Below are 14,199 nucleotides of genomic sequence, written 5' to 3' on the forward strand. Positions count from 1 at the left end.
GGGCGCGGCCTGAGCCGCCCCGCCCCGCCCCGCTCCACCAGGTCGGGCCAGGCGGGCGCCGGGAGCTGGGAGCCGGGAGCCCAGAGTTCGAAACCTAGAGTTCGGAGCGGGCTAGGGAGCCGGCGTTGTCGCGGCGAGGAGGTGGGCGCGCTGGAGCAGGAGCGGGGCCGGAGCTGGAGCCGAGGCGCAGGTGGCGCTGGGTGAGTGGTGGGGTGGCGGAGGTGCAGGAACTCCCGCCTCCCTCACATCCCCGCTCCTGAACCAACTTTCCGCTTCCAGGGAAGCTAGGGGTTGGGGTGAGGAGGGGGGTCCGCACTTGGTGGGGCGCCCGCGAAGACTCCGAACAGGGAAGCGACACGAAAACGCACGCCGACGGGCCCCACACACGCGTGCACAGACCCACGCCCGCACTTGGGACACGCGAACACACATGCACTCGGAAAGGACGCGCCCAGTTGGCCACCCTTGCACTCCCAGGGACAGCGCCAGCCGGCCCGCGCGGACCCACAGCGGGCAGGGCACTCTGCGGTCGCATATTGGGTGCGGGAAAGGGGCAGCCCCGTGACTGCCGACGGGGGCGGGCCGGGTGGGACGCACCCGGAGGTTCCTGCTTCCTGGCCTCCCGCAGGTGAAGACCAAGACGTAAACAGGCGCCAAGCACGTGACAGCTCCGCAGACCAGTGGCCTGTGCCCCCAACCCCACCACGGGGCGGAAACCCCACCCTAGTCCAGGGCGCGTTTGCTTGGTCCCAGGCCGGACGGCGTTCCATTCTCCGCCTGGAGCGGGGATAAGCCCTCTCCCGGGAACCGCAGCACAGCGCCCCCTGGAGCCGGGGCGGAGCAGGAGTGCCTGGCTGCTGGGCAGGGCTGGGGTTAACTCGGGCTCCTGGACGTCCTTCTCTCCAGCACATTCTTGATGTCTGCATCCCTGAAGGTTTCAGAGACAGGCCCTTGATGGCAGTGGACAGCTGCCCCCGCCTGTTACCGCCAGCCCAGAGAGCAGCTGCCTGAGCGCCTGCTGGTCCCCTTCCTACCCTCACCTCCACTCCTTGCGGGAGTCGGAGTGTCCTCCCCCCAGAAAATGCATGAGTGTAAACGCTCCCTCAATACCAGAGTGGGCCTACCCCCTAGAAAAAGGAGGACGAGCCCCTCCCCCCAGGGAATGAGGGAGTGGGCAGTAGCCCGATGCCTCCTTCTCGCCCCACCCCCTACCCCTACACACACGCTGAGCCCAGCTGCCGCCTGAGCTGGGCAGGCTGCCAGAAAGAGGAGGAGGCTCTCGGTGCCCCAGGAGGCAGGGATCAGGGCAAGGCCAGAGGAGGGGGCTCTGCTGGGGAGAGGGGCTCAGTCTGTTCTTGTGAGGCTGAGGGTCTGGGGTGAGTCAGGGTGGCTGGGCTGTGTTTCCCTTTCCAGGGAAAAAGAAAGAAAAACAATCCTGTCCATGGAGCTAAAAATAGAGCTGAGAGCCGGCCAGGGCTGTGGCCTGGAAGGGGGGGATGCTCCTTCCTGGGGCCCGGGCGAGCTCTGGCAGGCCTTGGCCCTGCGGGGGAGGGGGTGGTTAGGGGAGAAAGGCTGTCTTTGCCCAGGGATGCAGGCATCAGCTGACCTGACCGGGTCACCGAGACCCCTAGGGGAAAGGCTGTGCGGTAGAGTATTTGTGAAGCACGGCGTGTAAGAAGTTGTCTGTGTGAGTGACTGTGAATAGAGGCTGTCAATGCGTGAAAGATGGTTAGGAGACTAAGTGCATTTGAGACTGTGACTGGGTGCGAAGGACTGCGGATTGTTGTGGAAGCCTGTGCCCTACAGGCCTGTGACACCGTGTCTGTGTGTGAGTTGGACTGGAAGATTATGGAAAGAAGGAACGCGGACCCACGTGACGGCTGAGACTGCTTGTGGCTGCGTGGTGAGGCTGCATGTGGGAAAGGTCGTGTGGGTGTTAGGGAGACTGTATTGTGTGCGAGAAAGTGAGAATACTTGCGACCCTGAGGAAGTGGAATGTTGTCTGCTGGTGTAGGTTTGGGCTGTAGGCTTGCAGCGGTTCGTCCCAGTGATTGTTGGGGAGCCAGGGGCCGCTCCTCTCCGAGGAATGACCTCTCTCTTAGCAAGTGATCCCGAGGGGAGGCTGGGGAGCACGGGGTCGCGCCAGAGGCAGGCCTGGGTTCGCGGGGAAAAAGGGCACCGTGCCGGGGAGTGGGGCAGGGCCCGCGTGTGGGGGGCGGCTGGGTGTGTTCTCCGAGCCGGCCGCCAGGTGGCGTCGCCTCCGCGAAGCCCAGGTTGCCGCCTCCAACCCGCCGCGGGGCAGGCGCGGATCCAGCCTCGGCCTCCTACTCGGGCTAGGGCGCGGGGTCCCGGCACCGGAGAGTGGGGAACGGCCGGCCATCGGCCTCTCGCTTGGGACTCTGAGGCTGAGAGCGTGTCAGGGAAGCTTCGCCTGGAGAAGCGGAGGGGGAGGGGCGGCCGCCGCCGCCCCGTGGCCCTTTGTGCTGGAACAATGACCAGCTGCCGCTGGCCCCGGGGCCCCGGCTGGGGTGGAGGGTGACCACCGCCGCCGCCGCCGCGTCGAGCCGAACCGAGCCCCCAGACACGCAGTCACAGGGCGTAGGAGGGAGGGCTCCCGACTGCAGCCGAGCAGCCCCTACGTGCGCCCCGGCGGATTCGCGTGACGCGGGTGCCTGCGCGTGTCCGCGCCCCGGGGCGGAGACGCCCCTCGGACCCTCCCCTGCGCGGCGCCGCCCACTCGCACCGGGCGGGGGCTGGCCAGGGCCGGGGGCGCCGCGGAGGCGGAGGCGGGGCTGGGCCGGGCAGCTCCGAGTGGCGGCGCGCGGGCCGGGGCCGGGGCCGGAGCCGGGGCCGGGCGGCGCGCCTGTGGAGCGCTGGGGGCGGCCTGGGGCTGAGCATGGAGCAGCGCGGCGGAGGTGAGGGGGGGCCGGGTCTGGGAGGCGGCCTGGGGAGCCCCCAACTTATGCGCGGTGGAATCCAGCGGGGAGACGGCGTTACCCAGTCGCCCCCACTTTCTGGAAGGGGGACTGGACTCTGGAGAATGGGTTAGGGGCTCCTGGCTTCCCGCCGCGGAATGGGAACTCATGATCGCAGACTTGACCCCGCTTGACTGGTCCTTGGAGTTTGGGTGGGAGGGAGACTTTCCCCAACTCTTCAGATCCGTCGCCGGCCCTGAAGCAGCTCCAGCCCTCTGCTCTCCTCAGCCCACTAAAAGGGGGGTGCTCCTGGGCCAGAGTGATTGCTCAGGGAGTGCTGGGGAGAATGAGGGGTTCCCATCTCCCACAGCCACAAACGCATTTCTCAAAATGGAGCCTCCATTTGCCCCTCCTTCTCTTTCGGGCTCCAAGAGCGGGAGCCGGCCTGGCTGGGCCTGGCTTTCCAGACTCCTGGCTCCCTGGGTGTGTGGCTCTCAGGGCCCGGCTCTGTGGCACTTTGGACTTACAGGCCCTCAGCTTCGTGGGGTTGGGGGGCCCTGGCTCACTGGGTCCCGCTGGCTGTCCCCTTGTCGGCCTGACCCTCGGGCCTTTCCGAGTCTTTGTCTCTTTTGGGTCCCTGTCTTTCCCTGAGCCTGTCTCCTTCAATTTTCACTTTCTCCGTGCTCGCTGAAGTGGGGAAATGCAACAGAGGTGCCAGCCCCCTTGGCCCCCTAAGAAGTCTCTTCCCCACTGTTCACTCCACACCCTGGAGTGGACCCAGAGAGGGGAGGGGAGGGGGTTCTCTATCTGCTCTGCTGGGGGCTGGGGTGTGTGGGGTGGTCTGAGCCCCAGCCCTACAGAGGGGCCTGTGGTCGCTCCCTGCGCCCCTCCCCCAGCTCCCCGCAGCTCCTGCCCCAGCGTGGACACCTCTTCCTGGTTCGCAGTGTCTTTTGACTTGGGTGGGAAGGAGGGCGGTGGATTTAATGGAGCGCATGCGAGAAAGAAGGGGAACAGATCAGGCAAAGGAGTTAGATAATGTCCCACCTCTCCCCACTGGCCAAAGAGAGAAGGAAACAGGCTCCCCCCCCCAACGGGCCCTCAAGCCACCCAGGCTCCCACCACTCTCATACCTGCGTGCCCACGTTCACAGGCTCCCCTGCACACTCTGGTGTACTCACCTTCCTAGTCACACACAAACATAGGAGCTCACACATAAACTCACGAACTTACTGACAAATCTGTCCAGGCACCGTCTCTCCCACACACCACAAATTCACTTGTTAGATCCGCATTTATAACTTTCACAGGCTTTCTAATGACCCCTGACCCACATACTCTTGTAAGATATACACATGTGAATTCACACATGAACTCATATGTATGTGAATGAACTGATATATCAAACGTGCATAGACTCACGTGATGTTTTCACACACATTTTCATACACACGTGTTCATTTTCATGCTCCTGTGCATGTAGTCACACAACAAATAACTAAATGCACACACTCCTACTCCCAGTGCAATTCTCTGTCCACTTCTTGGCCCCGCTCTGCATGATGACTTCAGCAGATGCCTAAGTCCTGGTCATCAGCGGCCTCGGGACTGGGACTAGGGAGGGGGTTCCGGGTGGAGGCTTGCAGCTGCTTCCAGGAAGGAGCAGGGCCTGGGGAGGTGGAGCCCTCTTGCCTGGGCTCAGTGAAAGTGAGGTTTTGGAGCAGCCTCCAGAGGTGAAGGCGGGGCATCTACCTTCCTCCGCTCAGGGTTAGTTTGGGGACCTTCTGAAGCTGTAGGGTTTCAGAGAGGTTGGCAGTGGGGCAGAGCCTGTGGAGGCTGCTTCAGGCCTCACCAATTGGGTTTGCAGAGGCTAGGAGTTGTCATGGAAACTGGTATGAGCCTGCATCCACCTCTGGGAGGCAGGAGACCCCGAAGGACACCTGTGGACTCCCTAAGAGCCGCGGGTTTCTTATTTAGCCAGATCGACAGAGAGGCAGTTTAGCCACCTCTCTGTCTGAGAGAAACTGAGGCCCAGCAGGGGGAGGCAGGGCACTGCCTGGCCTTGGCTCTTTGTTCCCTAATTACCATCTGAGGTGCTGATTGCACCCCTGAGGTACCTCTGCCCAAACTGCCCTGTAATGAGGCCACCTGACTGAGAGGACCAGGGACCTGTGCTTCAAGCTGGTAGAAAGGGCCCCTCCCTCACCTGAGTCCTGGCCTCTGTGGGGATTGCAGGATTGGGCTTGGGCCTGGGTCTTTGCTGCCAGGTGGCCCTGCGGTAATCATCCAGGCCTCCCATGCCTCTCAGCATCTCTGCTGAGTGAATTCACTCCTCAGCCCTGTTCAGACCAGCATTGGGCAGTGTGGTCTGGGGCCCAGGGGGAATTGAGGTTCATTCCAGCGCTTGAAGGGGGAGTCTTGGTGGGGATCAGGGCTTGTTACTGATGTCAAGGAGGTGTTTGGTCAGGATTAGTGGGTCAGGAGGGGTCTCAAGGTGGAGGGACTCTAACACCACTGCCCTGCTTACAGGTCACCTGCGAGGCCGCTGGCCAGGCCTGAGCCTCTGCCACCATGGCCATTGTGCAGACTCTGCCAGTGCCACTGGAGCCTGCTCCTGAAGCTGCCACTGCCCCACAAGCTCCAGCCATGGGTAGTGTGAGCAGCCTTATCTCAGGCCGGCCCTGTCCCGGGGGGCCAGCTCCTTCCCGCCACCACGGCCCTCCTGGGCCCACCTTCTTCCGCCAGCAGGATGGCCTGCTGCGGGGTGGCTATGAGGCACAGGAGCCGCTGTGCCCAGCTGTGCCCCCTAGGAAGGCTGTCCCTGTCACCAGCTTCACCTACATCAATGAGGACTTCCGGACAGAGTCACCCCCCAGCCCAAGCAGTGATGTCGAGGATGCCCGAGAGCAGCGGGCACACAATGCCCACCTCCGCGGCCCACCACCAAAGCTCATCCCTGTCTCTGGAAAGCTGGAGAAGGTGAGGACCGGCTCTTCCTTGTGGGCCTGGGTAGAACAGGAGTCCTCCCTTGGGAAACTGGAATTTAGAAGCTTATATAGAGGAAAGAGTGTGGGCTCCAAATTCACCAGACCTGGGTCCTAATCCCAGCTCTCTCTCATTCTGGATGTGTGACCTCAGGGAAGTCACTTCACCTGAGCCTCAGTTTCTAGAACTGAGATGAAGGTCAAATAATGTATAGCATAGTGCCTAGCATGTAGCATGTATGCAGTAAGTGCTAGTTGCTTACGTTCTGGTTATTCTGCACCAGTTATACGTTTGACTTTGGACAAGGCCTTTAACCTTGCTGAGCTTCCATTTCCTCATCTGTAATATGGGGATAGTGATCATATTTAGATAATGGAGATAAACCTTTCAAATTGCTTGACACAAAGCTGACACTGGTGGCCACCTCCACCAGTAGCCGCAATTGTTATGAATATATGGGCATTGGGGACCCCAGATGGGAGGGCAGGGAGTGTCATAAGGGCTCTGCAAGATTGGGCAGCTCATCTCCAGTGTCACATGGCACCTCATTTCAGAACATGGAGAAGATCCTGATCCGCCCAACAGCCTTCAAGCCAGTGCTGCCCAAACCTCGAGGGGCTCCGTCCCTGCCTAGCTTCATGGGTCCTCGGGCCACCGGGCTGTCTGGGAGCCAGGGCAGCCTGACGCAGCTGTTTGGGGGCCCTGCCTCCTCCTCCTCTTCTTCCTCCTCCTCTTCAGCTGCTGACAAACCCCTGGCATTTAGTGGCTGGGCCAGTGGCTGCCCATCAGGGACGCTATCCGACTCTGGCCGAAACTCACTGTCCAGCCTGCCCACCTACAGCACCGGAGGTGCCGAGCCAACCACCAGCTCCCCAGGCGGGCACCTGCCTTCCCATGGCTCTGGGCGAGGGGCACTGCCTGGGCCAGCCCGAGGGGTCCCTACTGGGCCCTCCCACTCAGACAGTGGCCGGTCCTCCTCCAGCAAGAGCACAGGCTCCCTGGGGGGCCGTGTGGCTGGGGGGTTTTTGGGCAGTGGTACCCGGGCCTCCCCTGACAGCAGCTCCTGTGGGGAGCGCTCACCACCACCCCCGCCTCCACCTCCTTCGGACGAGGCCCTGCTGCACTGTGTCCTGGAAGGAAAGCTCCGAGACCGGGAGGCAGAGCTTCAGCAGCTGCGGGACAGTCTGGACGAGAATGAGGCTACCATGTGCCAGGTGTGGTCAGAGGCAATGATGGGGAAGGGGCATGGCAGGACATCCCAAGGCCCTGGGAATGCAAGCAGCATTTCCATTTTGGCAGGGAAGGGTGGTTGGGTAGTTGTAGTTGTGACACCCCTGCCCTCCCCACCGGTTGTCTGGTGTAATTTGTGGAGTAGCCAGGTGTGGTGGCTCACATCTGTAATCCCAGCACTTTGGGAGGCCGAGGTGGGCGGATTGCTTGAGCTCGGGAGTTTGGGACCAACCTGGGTAACATGGGGAAACCCCATTTCTAGTAAAAATAAATTAGCTTAGTGTGGTGGCATTTACCTGTAGTCCCAGTTACTTGGGAGGCTGAGGTGGGTGGATCACTTAAGTCCAGGAGGAGGAGGTTACAGTGGACTGACATTCCACCATTGCACTCCAGCCTGGGCGACAGAGCAAGACTCTATCTCAAAACAAAAAACAAAACTTGTGGGGTGGAAAGGAGTCAGAGTGCATGGATTCAAACCTCCTACTGCCAGATACTAGTTTTTGGGCTTGAGCAAGTTGCTTAACTTTACTCAGCATTTATTTCTTCATCTATAATAGGGATATTTCTAGCTTCATAGGATTATTATGAGGATTAAATAAGGCAAAAGGTATAAAGTGATTAGACTAATGCCTGGTACCTAGGAAGTGCTATGTAGATGCTTGCCTTTTTTTTTGTTTTGTTTTTATTTATTTATTTTTAGTAGAGACGGGGTTTCCATCATGTTGGCCAAGCTGGTTGTGAACCCTTGGCCTCAAGTGATTCACCCGCCTCGGCCTCCCAAAGTGCTGGGATTACAGGCGTGAGCCACTGCACCCGGCCAAGTGCTTGCTTTTTTTATTTTTTGAGACAAGGTCTCATTCTGTCACCCAGGCTAGAGAGCAGTGGTGCGATTTCAGCTCCCTGTAGCCTCAACCCCCTGGGCTCAAGCAGTCCTCTCACCCCAGCCTCCCAAGTAGCTGAGACTACAGGCGCACGCCACCACACCAAGCTAATTTTTGTTCTTTGGAGAGGCAGGGTTTTGCTGTGTTGCCTAGGCTGGTCTCGAACTCCGGAGCTTAAGTGATCCACCCACCTCGGCTTCCCAAAGTGCTTGGATTACAGGCGTGAGCCACCGAGCCTGCTCTGCTTGATCTTGTGTTTGTTTCTATGATCATCATAAAAGCAGTTAGTATTGTTGTTGCAATTACTATTGTTGTTTAATGGAATCCACCCTTCCTGAGCCCTCGGAAGTGGGCTGCCAGAGCAGACACTGAGTGGGGAGTTGGGAAAACTGCCCAGGAGCCAGGTCTCTCTTCTCGCCTGCAGGCATACGAGGAGCGGCAGCGGCACTGGCAGCGAGAGCGTGAGGCCCTGCGAGAGGACTGTGCGGCCCAGGCACAGCGGGCCCAGCGGGCCCAACAGCTGCTGCAGCTGCAGGTGTTCCAGCTGCAGCAGGAGAAGCGGCAGTTGCAGGACGACTTCGCACAGCTGCTGCAGGAGCGCGAACAGCTGGAGCGGCGCTGCGCCACCTTGGAGCGGGAGCAGCGGGAGCTCGGGCCGAGGCTTGAGGAGACCAAGTGGGAGGTGGGCCAGACCAGGAGGGGCAGGGAGCAGGGTCACACAGAGAGAAACCCTGGAAAAAGGGGCCCAGCCCCACCCTCCCTCAGCCTGCCACCCCCAGAGGTCCTCCCCTTCCTCACCTCTGTGAGATGAGGTTCCCCTCTGTCCCTTTCTGGGAGGGGGGTCTCCTTGTTGGCCTTGTCTAGTGGCACGTAGCCATGCTTCCAGCCAGTAGTAAGAATGTGGTGCTTGTGGTGTGGAGGCACTATTCTAAGCATGTTACATGGAACAGATCATTTCATCCTTATAACAACACTGAGGGGGCTACCATTAGTCTCCCCATTTTAGAGATGAGTAAACTGAGGCCCAGAAAGGCTGAAGCCCCAAATCTGAACCCAGGCAGTCTGGCTCCAATATCTGAGCTCTTAACCAAGTCACTGTAGTACCTCTCCAGCAGGCACCTGGGCACTGCCCTCCATTGTCCCCACTCCTGCAGCACTTGCCAGGACCCAGTCACCAGTCCCCAGTCCCCAGGGCTTGGTGGTACTTCCACAGTGTCTTGTGATGCTTTGAAGACACCAGCTTTGAAGCAAAAAGATCTAGGTCTGCTTTCCACTTAAGCCACATCTTAACTGTATGACCTTGGACATGTCACTAGACTTGCCTTAGTGTCTCCATCTGTAAAATGGGGAAAAAGATGGACTCTTCTCTCCCAAATGCCCAGCATGATGCGCAAGGCCTGTCCCCCCAGGAGAACCTGTCTCACCATCCTTCCCCACTGCCTCCCACCCCCAGGTGTGCCAGAAATCGGGCGAGATCTCCCTGCTGAAGCAGCAGCTGAAGGAGTCTCAGGCAGAGCTGGTGCAGAAGGGCAGCGAGCTGGTGGCCCTGCGGGTGGCGCTGCGGGAGGCCCGTGCTACGCTGCGGGTCAGTGAGGGCCGTGCGCGGGGTCTACAGGAGGCCGCCCGAGCTCGGGAGCTGGAGCTGGAAGCCTGTTCCCAGGAGCTGCAGCGACACCGCCAGGAAGCTGAGCAGCTGCGGGAGAAAGCTGGGCAGTTGGATGCTGAGGCGGCCGGACTCCGGGAGCCCCCTGTGCCACCTGCCGCCGCTGACCCCTTCCTCCTGGCAGAGAGTGATGAGGCCAAAGTGCAGCGGGCAGCAGCCGGGGTTGGGGGCAGCTTGCGGGCCCAGGTGGAGCGGTTGCGGGTGGAGCTGCAGCGGGAGCGGCGGCGAGGTGAGGAGCAGCGGGACAGCTTTGAGGGGGAGCGGCTGGCCTGGCAGGCAGAGAAGGAGCAGGTGATCCGCTACCAGAAGCAGCTGCAGCACAACTACATCCAGATGTACCGGCGCAACCGGCAGCTAGAGCAGGAGCTGCAGCAGCTCAGCCTGGAGCTGGAGGCCCGGGAGCTCGCTGACCTGGGCCTGGCCGAGCAGGCGCCCTGCATCTGCCTGGAGGAGATCACTGCTACTGAGATCTAGGGCCCTTGGCACCCAGCTCTGTAGGGAGCTCTGCCAGAGGGGCAGCAGCTGCAGATCCACTTAGGCCCTAGGGTCCACGGATGACCCCAAAGGCTGAGGGCCCCAAAGCCACTTGTCTCCTAGGATCCAGGCCTCTGGGTTTCTGCCAAGAACTCGGGGTGGCCCTATGACTTGGAGGAGCAAGATCAGACCACTCAAAGGTCCCCGTGTTCACTGTTACCCAGAGGCTCCTGTTACTACCCACTTCATTCTCCACTGCTGCCAGTGCCACTGCCAACCCTGTTCACAGGCGCTTCCAGCCCACTCCAGCCAGGGGAGCTGGGAAGAAGAAGGGGCTCCCTCCTCTCCACATTCCCGCCGACCCCAAAGCCAGAGAAAGCCAGATGGCACCAACTGCTCCGGATGTGCCTGCCCCCACCCTGCCCACATTGGGGGACAGGGCCGGGCCTGGGCTCGGTTCCCAGGTTTGAGCTCTGCAGCCTCCCTCCTGGAGTGAGGGGGCTGAAGTCAGACCAAAGGAAGAACTCAGAAATGTCTTGTTTATTTGTGTTTGTGACCAAGCAGCCTCTCCCTTCACCCAGGTTTATGGCCTCGTTTTCACTTGTATATTTTTCACACTGTAAATTTCTTGTACAAACACAAAGAAAAAATTAAAAAAAAATTTTTTTTGTTTAAAAATAATGTGAATGTGCTGGATAAAGAATACGGGAACTTGTTTGACTCACACCCGCGCCCCCCCCCCCCCCCCCATTTGCTGGCTATTCTCCTCCCCCTCATAGAGCTCTCTTGGGGAGAAAAGGTGATGGAGGAAGGACAAATCCAGTAGAATGTCTGAGGTCTTAGTGGACCCCAACATTAAATGATCTCTCAGGATTTCAGGGACTAGAAAAGCCTTTCGTCCTTTTCCTTGCACAGAATGCTGCTTGGGGTTGAGGAATGGATGCATTGACCCCTTCAGGGCCCTGTCCGAGAGTCTGTGTCCCTGGAGGCTTGGGCGACTCATAAGGGGCAGCGTGTGAGAAAGTGCCCACCAATCCCAAGCTCCAGACCTTGGCTTTCTCACCCCCTTTCCTGGCTTGGGAGGTGGGGGAACAGTGAGTGCAGGTGACACAGGCTGCCCACTAGCACCTTGTCCTTGGACACTAAGGCGGAGCCTTAATGACAGCTGAGGAGGGAAGAAAGTGGAAAGATGTGAGCCACCAGTGTGGCACTGGGAGGAGGCAGGGTGGGCAGGAGCTGGAGAGTCCTGAAGAAGTTGGTAGGAGAGGTCCTGGGGATAACAGGATGCTGGAGTCAGTGGGAGAATCTGAGGTTAGGGGAACGGTCATGGGATGCGTGGGGAGGGTGCGGGCTTAGAATCAGGAGTCTGGAGGGCTGGGGAGGGGGCTGGGCTGGGAGTTGGCTAGAGGAGCCTGGCGTCAGTGGGAGGAGTCTGGGGATTGGTGGGAGGTTCTGGAAGCCAGTGGGCAGGAACTGGAGCAGCATCAAGGGGTTGGTGGGCAGCAGGAAGGCCCCCATCAGTAAGGGCTGATGAGTCAGAGGGTGAGGGCCGTGGGCTGGGCCCGGGGACCCTGACCACAAGCTCCATGGGCTCCCGGGCCTTGTTTCGATAAGCCCGACGGATGGTGTCTACTGCACGCTGGTGGGTCACCTGCTCCAGACTCTCTCCGTCCACTGCCACAAGCTCAAAGCCAGCCTAGGATGGGGTGAGAGAGTCACATCCCTCCCTCCTCATGTCACCCTGCATCAGCCCCCAACCTGAAGGCAGCATCTTCTCACCTCCACCCATGAGGACACTCCTCCCCCGTCTGGGTGGAGGGGATGGACAATGAGACTTTTGTGCCTGTGGTCGTTGGGGGCAGGGTGGGGCACAGACAAGGGCTCTTTGTCCCTTGGGGCTCAGGCTCAGGCTAGCATGAGGGGACAGAGTTTTCCCTGGGCCTGCTCATCCTGCTCACCTGAACCCCCTCACCCCAAGCCTCCTCCCACAACCTGGGCTAAACATGTCTGGCTGGAAGCTGAGCATGGCCAGCCCCACCTCCTGCCCGGTTTCAGCTGTGGGCTGAGAGGGTGGGCCAGGGCATGCTTCACCCACCTGCAGGGCCCCACTGAGGAAAGCGGCCCCCCCAGGGAAGATCTTCTCTATCTTCACCATGGGCTGCACCTTGGACTCAATGCCCCCAGAAATGCTGATGCCTAGTGACGGGGAGAAACACCGTGTGAGAGTGCAGCCAGACCCCAAAATGCAAACTCCCTGGAGAAACCTAGAATCCCATCCCCAAATCCAAGGCCCCAACTTCTACCACATCCCTACATTCTGTTACTACTCAAACCTCAACTCATTTCAAAATCCTCCAGATCCCAGCCGCTCAAATCTAGACCCACCCAACTGCACCCTGATACCCCAAATTCCCTTTTATTTATTTATTTATTTAAGACAGAGTCTTTTTTTTTGAGATGGAGTTTCACTCGTTGCCCAGGCTGGAGTGCAATGGTGTGATCTCGGCTCACCGCAAACTCCGCCTCCCGGGTTCAAGCGATTCTCCTGCCTCACCCTCCCTAGTAGCTGGGATTACAGGCATGTGCCAACATGCCAGGCTAATTTTGTATTTTTAGTAGAGACAGGGTTTCTCCATGTTGGTCAGGCTGGTCTTGAACTCCTGACCTCAGGTGATCCGCCCTCCTCCGCCTCCTGAAGTGCTAGGATTACAGGCGTGAGCCACCGCGCCCGGCCGAGACAGAGTCTTACTCTGTCGCCCAGGCTGGAGTGCAGTGGCGCAATCTCAGTTGGGCTCACGGCAACCTCCGCCTCCTGGGTTCAAGTGATTCTCCTGCTCAGCCTTCTGAGTAGCTGGGATTACGGGCGCCCACCACCACACATGGCTAATTCTTTTGTATTTTTAGAGGAAACGGGGTTTCACCATGTAGCCCAGGCTAGTCTTGACCTCCTGACCTCAAGTGATCCGCCTGCCTCGGTCTCCCAAAGTGCTGGGATTATAGGTGTGAGCTGCCGCGCCTGGCCCAATACTCCAGATTCTTTTCCTAGGCCCAGGCTTCCTAGTGTCCCCTGCCGGGCCCAGTCCCACGTGGACTCACCTAAGGACTGCTTCATCTTGGACAGTGTCACTGTCTTCAGCTCGCCACTGGGGGTCTTCATGGCTGCCTCCTCGGCCGTCCCCCCAGTTCCATTCTCTGAGGACCCTTGCTTGGCCCCCATCTTGGCTGCCTCCCCATCCAGAGGTCGTGGCAGAGGGGGTCTGGCCTTCTGAGGCTTGTGGTAGCGCCCATTGGCCATGCTGGGGGCAGGGATAGGCACCGGGGATGGGGAGCGTCTACCCGGAGACTTGCCTTGACCCCGGCTGCTGCGGCTGCGGCTGCGGCTGCGGCTGCGGCTGCGGCTGCGGCTCTGAGCCCGGCCCCGGATCTGGCTCTGCGGAGGGTGCTCTCTGCTCAGGGGTTCTGTCAGCAGCCAGTTAGGCCGCGGGGGCCTGCGAGCCACGTGGGGTAGCTGGGGAGGGGGTGTGCAGGCACTTCGGAGGGGGGTGAAGGCATCTACTGGCACGTCTTGGAGAGGGGGGATCCCTTTATGAGGGTGGCGAGGGGCAGAGGCACTCGGGGAGACCTTGAGGGCCCCCAGCCGCTCCCTCAGCTCCTCATCATCTTCCTCCTCCGGGAAACCGTTCACCGGCAGCAGGTAGAAGCCTCCGCGGCTGTCTGGGGAAGAGCGCCAAGGTCAGCTGCCCGCTCCTCCCCTCCCAGCCTGGACCACCTCTCCAGGACCCAGGCCTTGCTTTGGTTTGTGTGGGGCCTGTGAGAGCCAGGCCCGAGTTTGTTCAGGCACCACTGCAGTGCGGCCCACCCACCGGGGAGGCAGACAAACATGTTCTATTAGAATCGCTTATTTATTTATTTATTTATTTATTTATTTATTTATGTATTTATTTATGATGGAATCTCACTCTGTTCCCCAGGCGCGGTGGCGCGATTTTGGCTCACTGCAACCTCCACCTCCCAGGTTCAAGCGGGTCTCCTGCCTCAGCCTCCCAGAGTAGCT

At 59.8% G+C, this 14,199-nt stretch overlaps 2 protein-coding genes across 10 annotated transcripts in view; one reads left to right on the forward strand and one right to left on the reverse strand.

The window, feature by feature from the left end:
- On the forward strand, window positions 1-10,823 carry LZTS2 (leucine zipper tumor suppressor 2). 9 transcript variants are annotated; one of them, XM_002821071.5, is made up of 5 exons: window positions 1-200; window positions 5,442-5,891; window positions 6,452-7,111; window positions 8,433-8,690; window positions 9,462-10,823. In XM_002821071.5, exons 2-5 carry the CDS (start codon window positions 5,484-5,486, stop codon window positions 10,143-10,145), a joined length of 2,010 nt encoding a protein of 669 aa, XP_002821117.1. In that variant the 5' UTR covers window positions 1-200; window positions 5,442-5,483; the 3' UTR covers window positions 10,146-10,823. The 9 variants fall into 9 exon arrangements, with proteins under 9 accessions (XP_002821117.1, XP_054378758.1, XP_009243993.1 ...); XM_009245718.4 differs by lacking the exon at window positions 1-200 and adding an exon at window positions 1,259-1,376; XM_063727710.1 differs by lacking the exon at window positions 1-200 and adding an exon at window positions 1,552-1,687.
- Window positions 10,667-14,199, reverse strand: part of PDZD7 (PDZ domain containing 7) — a 23,687-nt gene continuing 20,154 nt past the window's right edge. Inside the window, 3 exon segments of the mRNA NM_001374347.1 lie at window positions 10,667-11,841; window positions 12,241-12,341; window positions 13,242-13,859. Of these exon segments, the coding sequence (NP_001361276.1) occupies window positions 11,548-11,841; window positions 12,241-12,341; window positions 13,242-13,859 (1,013 nt within the window). The 3' untranslated portion in view covers window positions 10,667-11,547.

This window comes from Pongo abelii, chromosome 8 (genome assembly GCF_028885655.2).
Source record: "Pongo abelii isolate AG06213 chromosome 8, NHGRI_mPonAbe1-v2.0_pri, whole genome shotgun sequence".
NCBI classification, from domain to species: Eukaryota; Metazoa; Chordata; class Mammalia; order Primates; family Hominidae; genus Pongo; species Pongo abelii.

Coding starts and splice junctions, on each gene's coding strand:
- LZTS2 (XM_002821071.5), top strand. CDS start 5,484: ATGGCCATTGTGCAGACTCTGCCAGTGCCACTGGAGCCTGCTCCTGAA. Junction 5,892..6,451: donor TCTCTGGAAAGCTGGAGAAG/GTGAGGACCGGC, acceptor ACCTCATTTCAG/AACATGGAGAAGATCCTGAT. Junction 8,691..9,461: donor TTGAGGAGACCAAGTGGGAG/GTGGGCCAGACC, acceptor TCCCACCCCCAG/GTGTGCCAGAAATCGGGCGA.